Source organism: Mandrillus leucophaeus, unplaced genomic scaffold, assembly GCF_000951045.1.
Source record: "Mandrillus leucophaeus isolate KB7577 unplaced genomic scaffold, Mleu.le_1.0 Scaffold401, whole genome shotgun sequence".
Taxonomy (NCBI): domain Eukaryota; kingdom Metazoa; phylum Chordata; class Mammalia; order Primates; family Cercopithecidae; genus Mandrillus; species Mandrillus leucophaeus.
In genome coordinates, this window is record NW_012104266.1 from 1,470,996 (window position 1) to 1,489,373 (window position 18,378).

Consider the following 18,378-nt stretch of genomic DNA (forward strand, 5'->3'; position numbering starts at 1 on the left):
GTCTCCCGGGTTCAAGCCATCTTCCCGCCTCAGCCTTCCAAAGTGCTGGGATTACAGGCCTGAGCCACCATGCTGGCCTTGTTTGTTTTTTTTATTATTTCAACATTTGGGAGCACGGAACACTTGTTTTCTTTTTAATCTTATGTTGATTTTTAAATGATAGAATTTAACATTTTATTATTTTTATTTTTTTAATTTATTTATTTTTCTTGAGATAGGATCTCATTCTCCCTGCCCAGGCTGGAATACAGTGGCGTGATCACAGCTCATTGCAGCCTCAGCCTCTCAAGTAGCTGGGACTACATGAGTGTGCTATCATGCCTAATTTTTTTACACATATTTTTTGTAGAGATGGGGTCACTATGTTGCCCAGGCTGGTCTCTAACTACTGGGCCCAAGCAGTCCTCCCATCTAGACCTCCCAAATTGCTGGGATTACAGATGTGAGCCACTGTGCCCATCCTGTTTATCTTTTCTCCTTTTATTTATTTTGTTTGTTTTTGTTTTTGTTTTTGTTTTGAGACAGAGTTTCGCTCTTGTGCCCAGGCTGGAGTGCAGTGGCACAATCTCGGCTCACTGCAGCCTCTGCCTTCCAGGTTCAAGTGATTCTCCTGCCTCAGCCTCCTGAGTAACTGGGATTACAGGCATGTGTCACCACGCCACTCAAATTTTTGTATTTTTAGTAGAGATGGGGTTTCACCATGTTGGTGAGGCTGTTCTTGCACTCCTGACCTCAGCTGATCCACTGGCCTCGGCCTCCCGAAGTGCTGGGATTACAGGCGTGAGCTGTCTCGCCTGGCCTATCTTTTTATGTTTGCTTTCATTGCTTTAGTAGTCATTTGTCTTTCCGTTGTGATTAATAAATATTTAGAGTGTGTACTGTATGCCATTAGTGAGCCAGCATTTTCACATGTTTATTCTCATAGCCTCTTTGAGAGCGGTATTTTTATCATCCCCTTTAGAACAGCTGAAGAAACAGGTACAGAATAATTTACTAGTAAGTAGTACACAATTGAGAAACACAATTCAAACTTAAGGATGCCTAACCTCACAGCCCATACTTGTACCACTGTTACTTACACAGTATATACTATGGGCTAGGATTGGTGGGTGCCAGAGAAGATAAGACTTTACTAGTCTTTGTCCTTGTGATAACCAGAATCTATTTCAATCATTTTGTTTTTATAGTGTGCCTGAATGTGTGATGGGGCCAGTTTTTAAGAGTAGATTCTTTTGGAAAAGTAGTTTTCTATTAATGTATAGTATTGAACTGGGAAGTTCCTTAAGCCATTCTAGTACAAACTGTCCTCATCCAGTACTCATTTAGTTTTTATGTGCAGTATAACTGCTAATGCCTGGTTGTTTTTAGATTTTTGTTTTTATTTATTTTTTTTCAGATAGGGTCTTGCTGGGTTGCCCAGGCTGGAGTGCAGTGGCACGGTCATGGCTTGTTACAGCCTCTAACTCCTGGGCTCAAGTGATCCTCCAGCTCCAGCCTCCTGAGTAGCTGGGACTACGATGCCACTATGCCTGGGTAGTGTTTTTTTGTTTTGTTTTGTTTTTTGGAGACGGAGTCTCGCTCTGTCACCAGGCTGGAGTACAGTGGTGCGATCTCGGCTCACTGCAACCTCCGCCTCCCAGGTTCAAGCGATTTTCCTGTCTCACTCAGCCTCCCAAGTAGCTGGGATTACAGGCACCTGCTATCATGCCTGGCTAGTTGTTGTATTTTTAGTATAGATGTGGTTTCACCATGTTGGCCAGGCTTGTCTCAAACCCCTGACCTGGTGATCCACCCACCTCGGCCTCCCAAAGTGCTAGGATTACAGGCTTGAGCCATGCACCCAGCCTGCCTGGGTCATTTTTAAATGTTTTTGTAGAGATGGGGTCTCGTGGTATTGTCTAGGCTGGTCTTGAATTCCTGGGCTCAAGTGATCCTCCCACCTCAGCCTCCCAAGTACCTGGAACCCCAGGCGTGTGCCACCATACCCAGCTAATTTTTGTATTTTTTTTGGTAGAGATGAGCCATGTTGCCCAGGCTGATCTCAAACTCCTGGACTCAAGCAGTCCTCCCACCTCCGCCTCCCAAAGTGTTGGGATTATAGGCATGAGCCACTGCACCCGACCTTTTTCTTTATTTTTTCTTTATTTTTTCCTTTTTTGTTTGATTTTTGCTATATTTTGTAACCTCCAGAACGCAAGATTTTTTTTTTTAACATCGTTTCCATATACAACACTGATACATTTTTGAATTGTTCTTCTTTGTCATGGTTGTTCAAAGTAACCAATTGTTTGCCTCTGGCAAAAGCCAGAGCACCAAAGGTGATGAATTACATATAATTCATCAGGAAGGTGGCTGATTGTGTTATTAGTACTGAATTTATTTATTAGTCTACTTTTTCTTTGTAGGGTGCAAAAATGCAGAGTAATAAAACTTTTAACTTGGAGAAGCAAAACCATACTCCAAGAAAGCATCATCAACACCACCACCAGCAGCAGCACCACCAGCAGCAACAGCAGCAGCCGCCACCACCACCAATACCTGCAAATGGGCAACAGGCCAGCAGCCAAAGTGTGTATATGCTAGGTGATGGAGTAGAAATAGATTCCCTCTGGGAATGGTTTCTTGGTTTTTAGATTAGTTTCTCGGGCTTATAAGGGAATTAGATAGGCCTTTATGGCACACCTTTGTTCTTCTTTACCTCTTAATACTTCTTATGATGGAAAAGGCTGATTTTCCGAAACCAAGGAGCAAACGTATGAAAGCAGTTGAGTACAAGTTGCTTTGCTGTGTTGGCACATTCTGTTGCTAAACAGATGTCTGCATGTTTTACCTCAGCGTGATTCTTAGGGGTAGTCATCAGATGACTGGTAGTTAAAAAGAATATAGAAAAGTCTTTAAGGCTTAAATGGAGGAGTCTGGTACTGAGTACTGTACTTATAGCCTTGAGCCTGTACCAGCTCATTGTGAAAAGTCTTTAAGTATATGTTCCCGTGTGAGTACCAATTGTGTGCCTCTAAGACTAGAACCAATCCCAACTTTATTTCCAGAGATTACTATAAAGAATTGCTCTTTCATAACTCATCATTCTGTTGCCCCCAGCCTGAAAGAATAGGAACTGTTAAGGTTATGAAAATTGGTGAGAGATTAGGAAAATGGAACCGTTACTTTGTTTTGTTTTTGTTTTTGTTTTTATTTTTATTTTATTTTTGTTTGTTTATTCTCATCTGAAGGTATGTTTTGAATGTTAAAATCTGATCCCTTGTAACATAGGGCTCCTTCTTTGAATTGCTTAATTTTTCTCTTTGGCCAGTGGCGCCTATATTTTTCTCTCTCTTGCTTAGTCCAGTTTGACTTCTGGCCTGTCATAGAGCTGTTCAGATGTCCTTGCAGATTTCTGCATACTGCTTTCACATTCTAAGGCACAATATACTCATAAGTGATTAGGTTGCCTTGGGAAATGGTGTTTGCATTCTCTACAACAATTAATGTTTCCTAATCTATCAATGGTTATAGGTCTTTGAGGATACAACTGTAATTCTATTTCCCCAGTCTTTTAAGTGACTGTGTGTCTTCTCTCAGATGAAGGCTTGACTATTGACCTGAAGAATTTTAGAAAACCAGGAGAGAAGACCTTCACCCAACGAAGCCGTCTTTTTGTGGGAAATCTTCCTCCCGACATCACCGAGGAAGAAATGAGGAAACTATTTGAGAAATATGGAAAGGCAGGCGAAGTCTTCATTCATAAGGATAAAGGATTTGGCTTTATCCGCTTGGTGAGCAACTGTTGGCTTTTGAGGCATGTAAAGGTGGGGAAGCTGGAGAATAATAGATATGCAAAAATAGGCAGTGGAAATGATTCGCAGATGATTTGTTCATTAAAAGCTTGTTGATGAAACAACCACCAAAATGGCACATTTTAATTTTTCCTCATTGGTTTTGTTTCAAGGATAACAGGTTTTTTTGCCTAGGATACTGGAGTTAAAGTATGCCCTTTTGAGACGGAGTATCACTCTTGTCACCCAGGCTGGTGTGCAGTAGTGGGATCTCGGCTCACTGCAACCTCCACCTCCTGGGTTCAAACGATTCTCCTGCCTTAGCCTCCTGAGTAGCTGGGATTACAGGCATCTGCCACCTCGCCTGGCTAATTTTTGTATTTTTGGTAGAGACGGAGTTTCACCATTTTGGCCAGGCTGGTCTTGAGCTCCTGACCTCAGGTGATCCACCCACCTTGGCCTCCTAAAGTGCTGGGATTACAGACGTGAGCCACCACACCTGGCTGGAACTTTTTTGTTTTAATTGGGAAATTTCAAACATACAAAAGTAGACAGAATAATAATGAACCTGCACATATGCATTGTATAGCTTCAGTCATTATCAAGTTGTGGTTAATTTTGTTTTATCTATACCCTTCCCCTGTTTGGTCCCCCCATGATCAAGAGATGGGTGTCTCACCCTGTTGCCTTGGCTGGACTTGAATTCCTGAGCTTAAGCAATTCTCTGTCCTCAGCCTCCTGAGTAGCTGGGACAATAGATATGCACCACGGTGTCTGGTTTATTTGTATCTTTAAAATTTTTTTTAAAATTGAATTAGCCAGACATGGTGTGTGTCTGTAGTCCTAACTACTCAACTAGGCTAAGATGAGAGGGTTGATTGAACCTAGGAGTTCGAGGTTACAGTGAGCTATGCTCATAGCACTGCACTTCAGCCTGGGTGATAGAGTGAGACCCAGTCTCTTAAAAAAAAATTAGTGATGGTAAAACAAACATAACATAAAATTTACCATCTTTACCATTTGTAAGTGTAGACATTATTTTAAAATCTGTTTCGATTTAGGGAAAGTATATGAGAGGAAAACATTTCTAGACATTATCTATCTCCATAAATGGAAGAGAATAATGTGACAGCAGGATCACTGAATGGAGTGGTCAGAACTGGTTTTCATTCCCATCTGCCACTAACTGTACTATATAGGCAAGTTATTTTTCTCTGTGTATCAGGTTTCTTTTTAGTAATATTAAAGGGATCCTATCAAGGTTCCTCGTTCCAAAGAGGCTTCTTGGAGGATATACGTGATTCTGGTACATACCTAGCAAAAATTAGAATGAGCACGGTGGCTCATGCCTGTAATCCCAGCACTTCGGAAGGCCAAGGTGGGCGGATCACTTGAGGTCAGGAGTTTGAGACCAGCCTGGCCAACATGGTGAAACCCCGTCTCTACTAAAACTACGAAAATTAGCTGGACATGGTGGTAAGCGCCTGTAATTCCACCTGCTCAGGAGGCTGAGGCAGAATCGCCTGAACCTGGGAGGCAGAGGTTGCAGTGAGCTGAGATCGCTCCACTGCACTCTAGTCTGGGCGAAATAGCAAGACTCCATCTCGAAAAAAAAACTAAAATATTCTGGGTGATTTTAGGGTAGTCTTTGTGTTTTTGGTTTTTTGAGACGGAGTTTCGCTCTGTTGCCCAGGCTGGAGTGCGGTGGTGCGATCTTGGCTCACTGTAACCTCCACCTCCCGGGGTCAGGCGATTTTCCTGCCTCAGCCTCTGGAGTAGCTGGAACTACCGGTGCTTTCTACTGCACCCAGCTAATTATTTGTATTTTAGTAGAGACAAGGTTTCACTGTATTAGCCAGGTATTCACCTGCCTCGGCCTCCCAAAATGCTGGGATTACAGGCGTGAGCCACCGTACCCGGCCAATGGTCTTTGTTTTCTGGATGATCTGTTGTCACTTGGGAGAATAATACCTATGAAATTGATGACCACCTAAGTGTTATTAACTTCTAGGATTACATGTGATTTATTGCAAGGCCATCAGAAGCAAACTAGGGTGGCCAAAGAACTGAAGCACACAGTTAAGTTCTTTCACTTCTGTTTCTTTGTATGGTGGTTAGTTTTTCAGGGGAGATACTTTGTTATTGAACTATACTGTTTTAGACTGTTGATGGCTGCTAAGGTATTCTTTGTCAAACTGAGTTATTCTAATTTTCCTCTGGTTCCTAGGAAACACGAACCCTAGCGGAGATTGCCAAAGTGGAGCTGGACAATATGCCACTCCGTGGAAAGCAGCTGCGTGTGCGCTTTGCCTGCCATAGTGCATCCCTTACAGTTCGAAACCTTCCTCAGTATGTGTCAAACGAACTGCTGGAAGAAGCCTTTTCTGTGTTTGGCCAGGTAGAGAGGGCTGTAGTCATTGTGGATGATCGAGGAAGGCCCTCAGGAAAAGGCATTGTTGAGTTCTCAGGGAAGCCAGCTGCTCGGAAAGCTCTGGACAGATGCAGTGAAGGCTCCTTCCTGCTAACCACGTAAGTGAGGGTCATTTTCAGACATAGACCTTAGATTGCTAATTCCTTCCATGGTCTGGAAAGTTAGCCTCTAGTAACCACATTTCTATGTTTAAAGAATTTTGGTCAGCCGGGCATGGTGGCTGACACCTGTAATCCCAGCACTTTGGGAGGCCAAGGCAGGCGGATCACCCGAGGTCAGGAGTTCAAGACCCACCTGGCCAACATGATGAAACCCCATCTCTACTAAAAATACAAAAAATTAGCCAGGCATGGTGGCATGTGCCTGTAGTCCCAGCTACTTGGGAGGCTGAGGCAGGAGAATCGCTTGAACCCAGGAGGCAGAGGTTGCAGCAATCTGAGATCACGCCCCTGCACTCCAACCTGGGCAACAGAGTGAAACTGCCTCAAAGAAATAAATAAATAAAAGGCCAGGCATGGTAGATCACAAGGTGAGGAGATCAAGACCATCCTGGCCAACATGGTGAAAGCCTGTCTCTACTAAAAATACAAAAATTAGTTGGGTGTGGTGGCACACACGGGTAGTCCCAGCTACTCGGGAGGCTGAGGCAGGAGAATCACTTGAACCCGGAAGGCGGAGGTTGCAGTGAGCCGAGATTGCGCTACTGCACCCCAGCCTGACGACAGAACAAGACTCTGTCTCAAAAAAAAAAAAAAAAAAAGACTTTTGGCCAATGTGGGTGGATCACAAGGTCAGGAGATCAAGACCATCCTGGCTAACACGGTGAAACCCCATCTCTACTGAAAAATACAACAAATTAGCCGGGCATGGTGGTGGGCACCTGTAGTCCCAGCTACTCGGGAGGCTGAGGCAGGAGAATGGCACGAACCTGGGAGGCGGAGCTTGCAAATTGCGCCACTGCACTCCAGCCTGGGCGACAGAACAAGACTCTGTATCAAAAAAAAGAAAGAAAGACTTTTGATATTAGGCTGAGTGCGGTGGCTCACGCCTGTAATCCCAACACTTTAGGAGGCTGAGGCTAGTAAAGCACGAGGTCCTGAGTTTGAGACCTGCCTGGACAAAGTGGTGAAACCCCGTCTGTACTAAAAATACAAAAATGTGGGTGCCTGTGATTCCAGCTACTCAGGAGGCTGAGGCAGGAAAATCGCTTGAACCCGGGAGGCAGAGGTTGCAGTGAGCCGAGACAGCACCACTGTACTCTAGCCTGGGCGACAGAGCAAGACTCTGTTTCAAAAATAAAAAAAAGATTTGGTACTAAGTGAGCTTTCTCATATGATTTTGCTATAATCTTATATTAATAGAAGTGGAATGACGATTATGAAAATTAACTTTTTAGTCACTCCGTACGTTTTAATTTAATTAGTGTTAAGTCTCTCCTTACTTTGAAGTTTTAGAGCTCTGAAAAGTTGATTTGTGCATGCAGTATCTCTTAGTGTTTACCACAAGTCATTTCTCAGATTGTCTGTAGATGTTCAGGCTGTACTTAAGTACTGCATCTACCTACTTGGAATATCTTTGAGACTGTATTCAGAGATCTGAGGTCTGATTTCTCCTATCAACCCCAGATTTTCTTTTTCTTTTTTTTTTTTTGAGACAGTCTCACTTTGTATTCCGGGCTGGAGTGCAGTGGTACAATCTTGGCTTATTTCAACCTCTGCCTCCTGGGTCCAAGCGATTCTCTTGCCTCAGCCTCCCGAGTAGCTGGGATTACAGACGTCTGCCACTGTACCCAGCTAATTTTTGGTATTTTTAGTAGAGTCAGGGTTTCACCATGTTGGCCAGGCTTGTCTTGAACTCCTGACCTTGTGATTCACCTGCCTCGTCCTCCCAAAGTGCTGGGATTACAGGCATGCGCCACCGCCCCTGGCCCAACCCCCAATTTTTTATAATGTCATTAGGTATAAAAACTCCTTCAGAAGTGTTTGTCCAATCCTGAGCCCTAGCTAATTCATTGTGCCAGTGATATGTGTAGAGAAGAAGCCTGGTGTGGGGTATGATTTAACACTGAACTTCATTCTTTCTCTTAGATTTCCTCGTCCTGTGACTGTGGAGCCCATGGACCAGTTAGATGATGAAGAGGGACTTCCAGAGAAGCTGGTTATAAAAAACCAGCAGTTTCACAAGTATGCCGTCTTGATAGATTTCCCTATTAGGTGTTTCCTTCTTAAGGAAGCTTATAAAGGGATATGTAAAAGAGGCAGGTCTTTGCTGCACATGTTCACTGGCAGCCATTATCTTGGTCCTCACAAGGAATGCATTACTTAGCTGGGGTAATCCTGGACAAAGTTAGTAACCTAGGAACCTTGCCTATAGGGAACGAGAGCAGCCACCCAGATTTGCACAGCCTGGCTCCTTTGAGTATGAGTATGCCATGCGCTGGAAGGCACTCATTGAGATGGAGAAGCAGCAGCAGGACCAAGTGGACCGCAACATCAAGGAGGCTCGTGAGAAGCTGGAGATGGAGATGGAGGCTGCACGCCATGAGCACCAGGTCATGCTAATGAGACAGGGTGAGTCTAGGCCTGTAAAGTTTTAAAGCTGAAAGGACAAAATGACATTTTTAAATGGGTTTCTTTGTATCAATTAGCAGAAAGGCCTAAATCTCTGCTTTTATACTTTGAAATATTTTGCGTTGATTTTGGTAGATAAGTAGATTTGGAGATGTGGCAGAGATACTGGATTCTGTGAAGAAGGAAATGATAGGTTTGACTTCATTTTGGAATCTGGACACCACAGGTGGCTCCAAAGGAATTATATCCTCTTTGCTTTCTGGATCTTTATTTGAAGAAAGTCATTAGATCTATATGAAGACAATGAGGAGTATTCTTAAGTCTGTTGTTTCTTTAGATTTGATGAGGCGCCAAGAAGAACTTCGGAGGATGGAAGAGCTGCACAACCAAGAGGTGCAAAAACGAAAGCAACTGGAGCTCAGGTAACTTTTCTCGAACCCTTTCCTCTGACAACTCTAAAAGGTAATGTCTCATTCCTCTTTCCTACTGCCATGCTACCTCATGCATTTATAAATGTGTTGGCAAATATTTCCTGGCTGCTTCTCAGGTTCTTTGGATTGGAGATGTTTTTAGCTGCCCATGGTTCTAGAAGTTACCTGCTAAAAAGAAAGCTGAATACTGGTCTCATGAGGTTTCTTTGGGGGTTGCCTCAGGGCTGGGCACACTTAACAGTGAGTTTCCTGGTGAACTGTGATAGTTTTCAGTAGGCTGGTCTCCTCGGTGGAGTCCCCTGTTAACCTACTCAAGTTCTGAAATGCCTCTATCTTAAATATATTGGTGACTCTCTCTAGGCAGGAGGAAGAGCGCAGGCGCCGTGAAGAAGAGATGCGGCGGCAGCAAGAAGAAATGATGCGGCGACAGCAGGAAGGATTCAAGGGAACCTTCCCTGATGCGGTATATCTCCCATGTGCCCATGATGTGCCAGGCCAGTCGTGATAAGACAGACTCACCATGAATTGTCTGCTAGGTTATCGGTTATGACCACTTTTCCCGTGTTGTGAAGTAACCCTTTAGAAAAAAGAATTCATAAGGAGAGGTAAGGTTTAAAGAGGAGTTCTTGCCTCACAAGCAATATAGGATGAAAAACTGGATCTGCTGTATTCTGTTTAGACTCACTATAGGAAGAGATATGCAACCTTGGCTAGTCCTCTGCTGTCCTTGCAATTGTACAAGTTGGACCTTTAGAAGAAATCTCTTCCCCCTTTCACCTCTCTGGAGGCTCTGGCTTGTGTCCTAGTAGCTCTGTGACCTTGAATTTGTTGCACAACTAGCAAGGGTTGTGCTCCTCAGCTTGGTCTCAGTGCTCTTTGGATGTGTTATCACTCTATCTACTTCCCTTAGTGTGTGGTCCTTGATGGATTGTGGTAGAATGCACTGCTGTCTTGGACTTTCTTGAGTATTTTTTGTTTTTCAGAGAGAGCAGGAGATTCGGATGGGTCAGATGGCTATGGGAGGTAAGGACTTAAGAGATTAATGGCTCTGATTTCCTTTTTTGTTTGGTCTCTGGTGAACTATGTAGCTTTTGCTACCTACTTTAAGGGGGTGACGTGCATGTCTTAGCTCAGAGGTCTTGTAGAATTGTTTCCTTTGGCATAGAAAGAGACTAACAATCTTTATCCCTTGTACTGATCGCACTACTCTGCCTTAGGTGCTATGGGCATAAACAACAGAGGTGCCATGCCCCCTGCTCCTGTGCCAGCTGGTACCCCAGCTCCTCCAGGACCTGCCACTATGATGCCGGATGGAACTTTGGGATTGGTAATAAACTGCAAGGCCTTAACAGTAATTCTGAATGGTGGTAGGAGGAGAACAGGCATTGCTTTCATAGCCCCTGGGGGCCTACCTCAATTTGCTACAGATAGCAATCTTTTTTTTTTTTTTTTTTTTTTTTTTTTTTTTTTTTTTTTTTTTGAGACAGAGTTTCCCTCTTGTTGCCCAGGCTGGAGTGCAATGGCATGATCTTGGCTCACTGCAACTTTGCCTCCTGGGTTCAAGCGATTCTCCTGCCTCAGCCTCCTGAGTAGTTGGGATTTCAGGCATGCGCCACTGTGCCCAGATCATTTTGTATTTTTAGTGGAGACCGAGTTTTACCACGTTGGTCAGGCTATTCTCGAACTCCTGACCTCAAATGATCCGCCCACCTCGGCATCCCAAAGTGCGGAGACTACCGGCGTGAGCCACCAAGCCCGGCCTAGATAGCAGTCTTTAGGACTGCTGGTATCCATTAAATGTAACCTCAAGGTCTTTATTTTTGAATCTTGAGCAAACTCGGTCTCTATACTTAATCTAGGAGTTAAGTAAATGCCACCGTCTGACTGGCCACTCTGATTGACTATGTTTGTTGGAGGGAAATCAATGAAGGCTAGGCATTATCAAATAAAATAGTTGTGAATCCAAATACTTCATGGCTCATGCAATCCTGAGGTGGTTTTGGTTATGGTGTTAAGATGCCACAACTAGACAGTTTGGTTTATTGTTTTTTCTTTCTTTTCTTTTTGAGACGGAGTTTTGCTCTTTGTCGCCTAGGCTGGAGTGCAGTGGTGCAATCTTGGCTCACTGCAAGCTCCGCCTCCCGGGTTCAAGCGATTCTCCTGCCTCAGCCTCCTGAGTAGCTGGGATTACAGGCATACGCCACCACTTTTGGGGTTATCCACTAGAGTTCTAAACAGACTTAATCACCCACTCCTACCTACCATCAGGAGCCTTGAATAGTTGAATGGAAATAGCCTCCAGTGGAGGGACTACAGATGGGTGGGAAGCTTCCAGCAATGGCTCTGTTACAATGCTGCTCTCTTTTTCTCTTTAAGACCCCACCAACAACTGAACGCTTTGGTCAGGCTGCTACAATGGAAGGAATTGGGGCAATTGGTGGAACTCCTCCTGCATTCAACCGTGCAGCTCCTGGAGCTGAATTTGCTCCAAACAAACGTCGCCGATACTAATAAGTTGCAGTGTCTTGTTTCTCAAAACCCTTAAAAGAAGGACCCTTTTTGGACTAGCCAGAATTCTACCCTGGAAAAGTATTAGGGATTCCTTCCAATAGTTAGATCTGCCCTGCCTGTACTACTCTAGGGAGTATGCTGGAGGCAGAGGGCAAGGGAGGGGTGGTATTAAACAAGTCAATTCTGTGTGATATATTGTTTAATCAATTCTGTGTGGTGCATTCCTGAAGTCTCAAATGTGATTGTTGAGGGCCTGGGGAAACCATGGCAAAGTGGATCCAGTTAGAGCCCATTAATCTTGATCATTCCGTTTTTTTTGTCCATCTTGTTTCATTTCCTTGCCCCGCCCCCAAGACGGAGTCTCACTCTGTCACCCAGGCTGGACTGTACTGGCACGATCTCGGCTCACTGCAGCCTGCCTCCCGGGTTCAAGCTTGTCCAGGCTGATCTTGAACTCCTGACCTCATGATCCATCCACCTTGGCCTCCCAAAATGCTGGGATTACGGGGTGAGCCACAGTGCCCATCCTCACTTGCTTTCTTATCCTTACACTCCCCCAGTCCCAGAGTAACTGCCACATACACCACAAAAACCAAATACCCCCAATGATCTTAGCCCCATTGCTCCATTCACTCCCAGGTGAGAATTCAGGCAAACGTCCACAAAGGTCACAGGCAACGTGCGTACGGTTCTGTTATATCCCATATATTACCCCTTCATGTCCTAAAGAAGACATTTTCTCTTAGAGATTTTCATTTTAGTATATCTTTAAAAAGAAAAATCTTGTGTTAACTTGCCTCCATCTTTTTCTTGGGTGAGGACACCCAGGAATGACCCTTTTGTGTCTATGATGTTGCTGTTCACAGCTTTTCTTGATAGGCCTAGTACAATCTTGGGAACAGGGTTGCTGTATACTGAAGGTCTGACAGTAGCTCTTAGACTCGCCTATCTTAGGTAGTCACGCTGTGCATTTTTTTTTTCATTGGTGTACTGTGTTTGATTTGTCTCTGATATATTTGGAGTTTTTCTGAGAAATGGAGCAGTAATGCAGCATCAACCTATTAAAATACATTTTAAGCCTTTTAATTTTCTGTCGTGTTTTTGAAGGGGAAAGGAGGGAGGGGAGTTATCTTAGGAGATGAGCAGTAGGCTCTATAAAGGTAATCCTTTAGACATTTTGATTACAGTATTCATCTAGACAAACATGGGGAGGTGGGGATGAGATGCGTCAAATGGCTGAAGTGGTCGGCGAGGATTAGTGCTGTTAACACTATATGGAAGTAATAATGGAGGAAAGCTGCCCCTTTGAAAGAGGCAGAAAATGGGCTTAACCCTCATTGAGCTGGGGGTGGGGGAGGTCTCAATATTGGTGTTTGTTTCTTAGCAGCTGCTACTGTGTCCAAGGCTTGGAATTGCCGTGGTGAATCTAAAACTGTCTCAGTAGTGGTGAGCTGACCTCACCCAAGTTCCAAGCCCTACTCTGCCTGATCCTTTTTTCCTGAGCCTCAGAGCTAAAGTGCCCCTGAGCTCTTTTCTATTGGCTGGAAAGACCAATTGAAGTTCCCTTGCCCATGTTAGGAGGTGTACGCCTCCTGAACTAAAGATAGAAACAGCTGGCCCTTCCAGGCATCTAAAAGCCTCCAGACTAAGAGGTGTTCCCCATTCGGCAGCCAGACTCCTTGAAATACCCTTTCAGTAATTATTCTACCAACGCTTCCATGTCTCTACTCTGTCGTAACAAAGGCTGTGGGCAGCACTTTGACCCTAATACCAACCTTCCTGGTAAGTAAATGATCCTGACCTGGCCAGGGGCTGTGCATGGGTGTTGTGGAGTGGTCAGCTGGGGGGCAGTATGTTTGAGGAGCAGGGAAAGAAACTACCTGCCCTAGTTTAATTGGTCTAAGTGATCTTACAGCCTTTGATGCGTTTTTGTTTTTTTTCACGTTATATGGGAAGAAACCATAAATATAAACCCGGGGAAGAGGTGAAAAATTATACTTGGTATAGTTATCTTCCCTTCCTTGATAACTTGTACTGATGTCCACAGATTCCTGTTGCCATCACCCTGGGGTCCCAATCTTCCATGATGCACTTAAGGTGAGGAGTAGGTGAGGGGGGTTAGCAAGAGCATTTCCCAGAAGAGATACACCCAGGAAGCTAAGCTGATCTGGGTCTCTTGTTATCAGGGTTGGTCCTGCTGCCGAAAGCGAACTGTAGATTTCTCTGAGTTCTTAAACATCAAGGTAAATTATTTACATACTTGGATTCTGCCCCCAGTAGAAGGATTCTATCCCTAATCCTTATCTCCTTATCTATACTAGGGCTGTACTATGGGACCACACTGTGCTGAGAAGCTTCCTGAGGCCCCTCAACCTGAAGGCCCTGCTACAAGCAGTTCACTTCAGGAGCAAAAACCTCTGAATGTGATTCCAAAGTCAGCAGAGACCTTGCACCGGGAGAGGCCCAAGTAAAGAGGAGGAGGCCCCTGGACTTTTCCTATTTTCATGTAGCTTCCTAGGAGTGATTAATGGGTCATTGAGGGCTGGGAACCAGGGACCAGGGATGTGAGGAGGGCCAGATGTCAGGGTTTGGATGGTGTATATCCTGTGCCTTAGGGGAAATTTGTGTCTGGAAATAACGCCCTTTTCTCTAAGGTGGTATGGGATGATGGGATAGATATCTGAATCAACAGAGTAGATAAGGCTGGGCGCGGTGGCTCACGCCTGTAATCCCAGCACTTTGGGAGGCTGAGGCGGGAGGATCATGAGGTCAGGAGATCGAGACCATTCTGGCTAACACAGTGAAACCCCGTCTCTACTAAAAATACAAAAAAATTAGCCAGGCGTGGTGGCGGGCACCTGTAGTCCCAGCTACTCCGGAGGCTGAGGCAGGAAAATGACGTGAACCTGGGAAGCGGAGCTTGCAGTGAGCCGAGATTGCGCCACTGCACTCCAGCCTGGGCAACAAAGCAAGACTCTGTCTCAAAAAAACCAACAACAACAACAACAAAAAACAGTAGATAGCCCCTCACAAATACATCCTTAGTATATAACACAAAAGGGATTGTTGAGAATGACTTCTCTTTCTAGAAAAGAACTTTAAGATAAATCTCCTATCAAGAAAAGAATGTATTATTGGCAGCCAGGAGACTTCCCAAATTTTATGGGAATAATAAGAGCAACAGAAGGAAGTCATATTAGGTCCACGATTAGATAAAAGAGGAAGAGGATATGACTCAGTTCTGCAGAGAAAATGGTTAGGTTTAGAGCAACTGAGTAGATGGGTAAGAGAAGTGCTGGGGATTTCTCTAGGGTTCAGGTATTTGGGATGTCCACAGAGATGAAAATTGGCAATGGGGTTGCTACCCAACCTCTCCAACTCTGCCTCACTTTCACCAGGCTTGTTTAATTCCATTACCATCGGTAGCAGTGTTGGAGCTAGCAATCATAGCTAATGGGTCAGAACTAAATCACCACCCATAACCCCTAGGTCAGAGTTGCCTCTGAAGCTGCTGCCGCTAAATATATCCCAAGCCCTGGAAATGGCATTGGAACAGAAGGAATTAGACCAGGAACCTGGGGCAGGTAGGTGGGTCTTTAGTAAGATCAACTTCATAGACTGGAATTTAGTGGAAGTGCCAATTGAGTGGGGGGATGGATAAGTTCCTGACTCTGTTTCCCTTGCCCAGGACTTGATAGTAGTCTGATCCGGACTGGTTCCAGCTGCCAGAACCCAGGATGTGATGCTGTGAGTGAGAGTTTTGAGGGGCTCAAGCATATGGCTGAGGGATGACTGGGTATAGATATGAGGCTGAGTAGGATATACCTTAGAATGACCTGGTTCTACTTTATCCTTCTTAGGTTTACCAAGGCCCTGAGAGTGATGCTACTCCATGTACCTACCACCCAGGAGCACCCCGATTCCATGAGGGGTGAGGGAGGGGACTGGGTGGGCTATGAGACAGGTTTCTCCTAATATTTGGTCATAAGATAAATACTGGGGGTGAGAGAATTCAGTTGAATTATCTTCCTACTTCAGGATGAAGTCTTGGAGCTGTTGTGGCATCCAGACCCTGGATTTTGGGGCATTCTTGGCACAGCCAGGGTGCAGAGTTGGTAGACATGACTGGGGGAAGCAGGTAAGCCCCAGTTTTCCTGAACTCTTGATTAGGACCCAATCTCAGAGGTAAATTCTCCTCCCTCTCTGTACCACATAGCTAAGCTCCCTGTCTTCTCCCTTTAGTACAGACCAAATAAGATTCTGCTCCTTATCCCTCGACAGCCCAGAGGCTTAGCAATATGAGGTTGTGTTAATCTTTTTGAGACTCTCTGTCTCTTCTCCATATGCATCATGAGAACTCCCCTTGGGCTAAGAATTTATTCTTACCACCTACATTTCACATCTTCTCTTTAGCTCCCAGCATCTTGCCGCCATGATTGGCACCAGACAGATTCCTTAGTAGTGGTGACTGTATATGGCCAGATTCCACTTCCTGCGTTTATCTGGGTGAAGGCCAGTCAAACTGAGGTGAGCAATGATCTGATGTTGGATGGGAGGATAGTGAATTGGGTGATACTACAATCTCACAGGCAGAGTTGCCATATGCTGTTAACCTGTAGGCTCCATAGTACCCTTAGAGGAAGGGAGAGCTATTAGGTCAGGGCTGTCTGGCCAATCTGTGGATCACACCTCTGACCTGGTTATCTGTCGTAATGACCTGTTCTGACCTTCTGGGTTTGTTACTACCCCTGTAATTCTTTTCTCTCAGCTTCATGTCCACATTGTCTTTGATGGTAACCGTGTGTTCCAAGCACAGATGAAGCTCTGGGGGGTAAGTGAAGACCAGGGGGCACAGGAGGGGGAGGCAGATGGGGTGAAAGAGCGGCTAGACTGGAATAGAGGGTGTCTTGAGGGAAGGAGTTGTAGTAGGAAAATAGAGATTTTCTCTTCATTTGCTTTCATTTTCTCTCTCTCTCCTGCTCTTCCTACTTTCCTCTTTCCCTCCCCTCTTCCTTCTCCCTTTTCATCTCTCATTTCTTTCCTCTCTCTCCCTTATTATATTGTCTTATTCCTCCCTTGTCTTTTTTCTTACCTTATTTTAAAAAATTTTCTCTCTCATTTGTCACCACTCTACGCTGACCCCAATGCCTTTGATTTCCTCATTCTGTCTTTCTTCTGTTTTCCTTTGCTCCTCCTCAGGTCATAAACGTGGAGCAGAGCTCTGTCTCCTTGATGCCATCTCGGGTTGAAATCTCCCTGGTCAAGGCTGACCCAGGATCCTGGGCCCAGCTGGAGCACCCTGATGCACTAGCTAAGAAGGCTAGGGCAGGGGTTGTGTTAGAGATGGATGAGGAAGAATCTGACGATTCAGATGATGATCTGAGCTGGACAGAGGAGGAGGAAGAGGAGGAAGCAATGGGGGAATAGTGACCAGACAGTTGATGTCTAGATAGGACCTCAATGATTCCCTTAGAATCTTAGAGACCAGGATATTGTTGGCCATGTGGTGTCATTGAGCAGCAGGAGGCTGAAGGAGGGGAGAACAAAATTGTCCGAACCATGCTGTTTTTTCCCTTAAATAAATCTTGTATTCTTCAGTTTCACATAGTGTCATTCTCTCACCTCACTATCTAAGATTGTATTTATTACCCCCAACTGTGTGTTCAACACACATTGTGAAAACAAGCACATGCACATTCAATCTATTCCTCACAACCACCAGGTATTTACTGAATACTTCCTATATGCCCAATTATGTGTTAGGTGGTTTAGAAATATCTGAGAAGCAGAAGACTTACTCATTTCTCTCAACAAAGTAACAACCTGGCTGACAAGTCAAGACCAGTCTACATGAAATAATAATAAACATTATCAGGTAGTTTAACTGAGTGCTAAATTGTGCAGTACAGTTTTTAAGAACTGTGGTTGAAAGAATGGAAAAGTTAATGTGGACAGTAGTGAAAAGGGAAGACTCCGTGGAAGAAGTTCTTTTTTTTTTTTTCTTTTAGAGACAGAGTCTCTCTCTGTCACCCAGGCTGGAGAGTGCAGTGGTGCAATCTCAGCTCACTGCAACCTCTGCCTTGTGGGTTCAAGCGATTCTCCTGCCGAGTAGCTAAGACGACAGATGCTCGCCACCATGCCCAGCTAATTTGAAATACAGTTTATTTTTTTCTTTGGTTGCTTATACTTTTGATGTCATATCTAAGAAACCATTACCTAATCCAAGGTCATGAACATTTGTCCCTATGTTTTCTTCTAAGAGTTATATAGGGCTAGGCGCGGTGGCTCACGCCTATAATCCCTGCACTTTGGAAGGCTGAGACAGGTGGATCACCTGAGGTAGGGAGTTCGAGACCAGCCTGGCCAACATGATGAAACCCCATCTCTACTAAAACTACAAAAAATTAGTTGGGTGTGGTGGCACACGCCTGTAATCCCAGCTACTCAAGAGGCTGAGGCAGGAGAATCGCTTGAACCTGCGAGGTGGAGATTGCAGTGAGCCGAGATCACTCCACTGCACTCCAGCCTGGGCAACAAAGAGCAAAAACTCCGTCTCCAAAAAAAGTGATATGGTTTTTTAGCTCTTACATTTAGGTCATTGATTCATTTTCTTTTTTTTTTTTTTTTTTTTTTTTTTTTTTGAGACGGAGTCTCGCTCTGTC

The 18,378-nt window shown here is 44.6% G+C and overlaps 2 protein-coding genes across 6 annotated transcripts in view; both read left to right on the forward strand.

The window, feature by feature from the left end:
• Nucleotides 1–12,802, forward strand: part of NONO (non-POU domain containing, octamer-binding) — an 83,611-nt gene extending 70,809 nt beyond the window's left edge. For 3 of the 4 annotated variants that reach the window (XM_011992063.1, XM_011992062.1, XM_011992064.1), the window contains 10 exons: nt 2,406–2,568; nt 3,580–3,773; nt 6,001–6,302; nt 8,292–8,387; nt 8,578–8,774; nt 9,112–9,196; nt 9,566–9,668; nt 10,189–10,228; nt 10,423–10,532; nt 11,582–12,802. In XM_011992063.1, the coding sequence (XP_011847453.1) occupies nt 2,415–2,568; nt 3,580–3,773; nt 6,001–6,302; nt 8,292–8,387; nt 8,578–8,774; nt 9,112–9,196; nt 9,566–9,668; nt 10,189–10,228; nt 10,423–10,532; nt 11,582–11,716 (1,416 nt within the window). In that variant the 5' untranslated portion in view covers nt 2,406–2,414 and the 3' untranslated portion in view covers nt 11,717–12,802. The remainder of the gene's footprint in view (nt 1–2,405; nt 2,569–3,579; nt 3,774–6,000; nt 6,303–8,291; nt 8,388–8,577; nt 8,775–9,111; nt 9,197–9,565; nt 9,669–10,188; nt 10,229–10,422; nt 10,533–11,581) is intronic. The other variant, XM_011992065.1, reaches the window with a different exon arrangement.
• A 565-nt stretch (nt 12,803–13,367) lies between these two features.
• Nucleotides 13,368–17,319, forward strand: ITGB1BP2 (integrin beta 1 binding protein (melusin) 2). Of its 2 annotated transcripts, XM_011992060.1 has the most exons (11): nt 13,368–13,498; nt 13,764–13,813; nt 13,903–13,959; nt 14,038–14,183; nt 15,206–15,300; nt 15,405–15,463; nt 15,577–15,647; nt 15,755–15,854; nt 16,130–16,243; nt 16,485–16,547; nt 16,916–17,319. In XM_011992060.1, exons 1-11 carry the CDS (start codon nt 13,435–13,437, stop codon nt 17,141–17,143), a joined length of 1,047 nt encoding a protein of 348 aa, XP_011847450.1. In that variant the 5' UTR covers nt 13,368–13,434; the 3' UTR covers nt 17,144–17,319. The 2 variants fall into 2 exon arrangements, with proteins under 2 accessions (XP_011847450.1, XP_011847451.1); XM_011992061.1 differs by lacking the exons at nt 13,764–13,813; nt 13,903–13,959; nt 14,038–14,183 and having other exon boundaries at nt 13,376–13,498.
• The last annotated feature ends 1,059 nt before the right edge of the window (nt 17,320–18,378 follow it).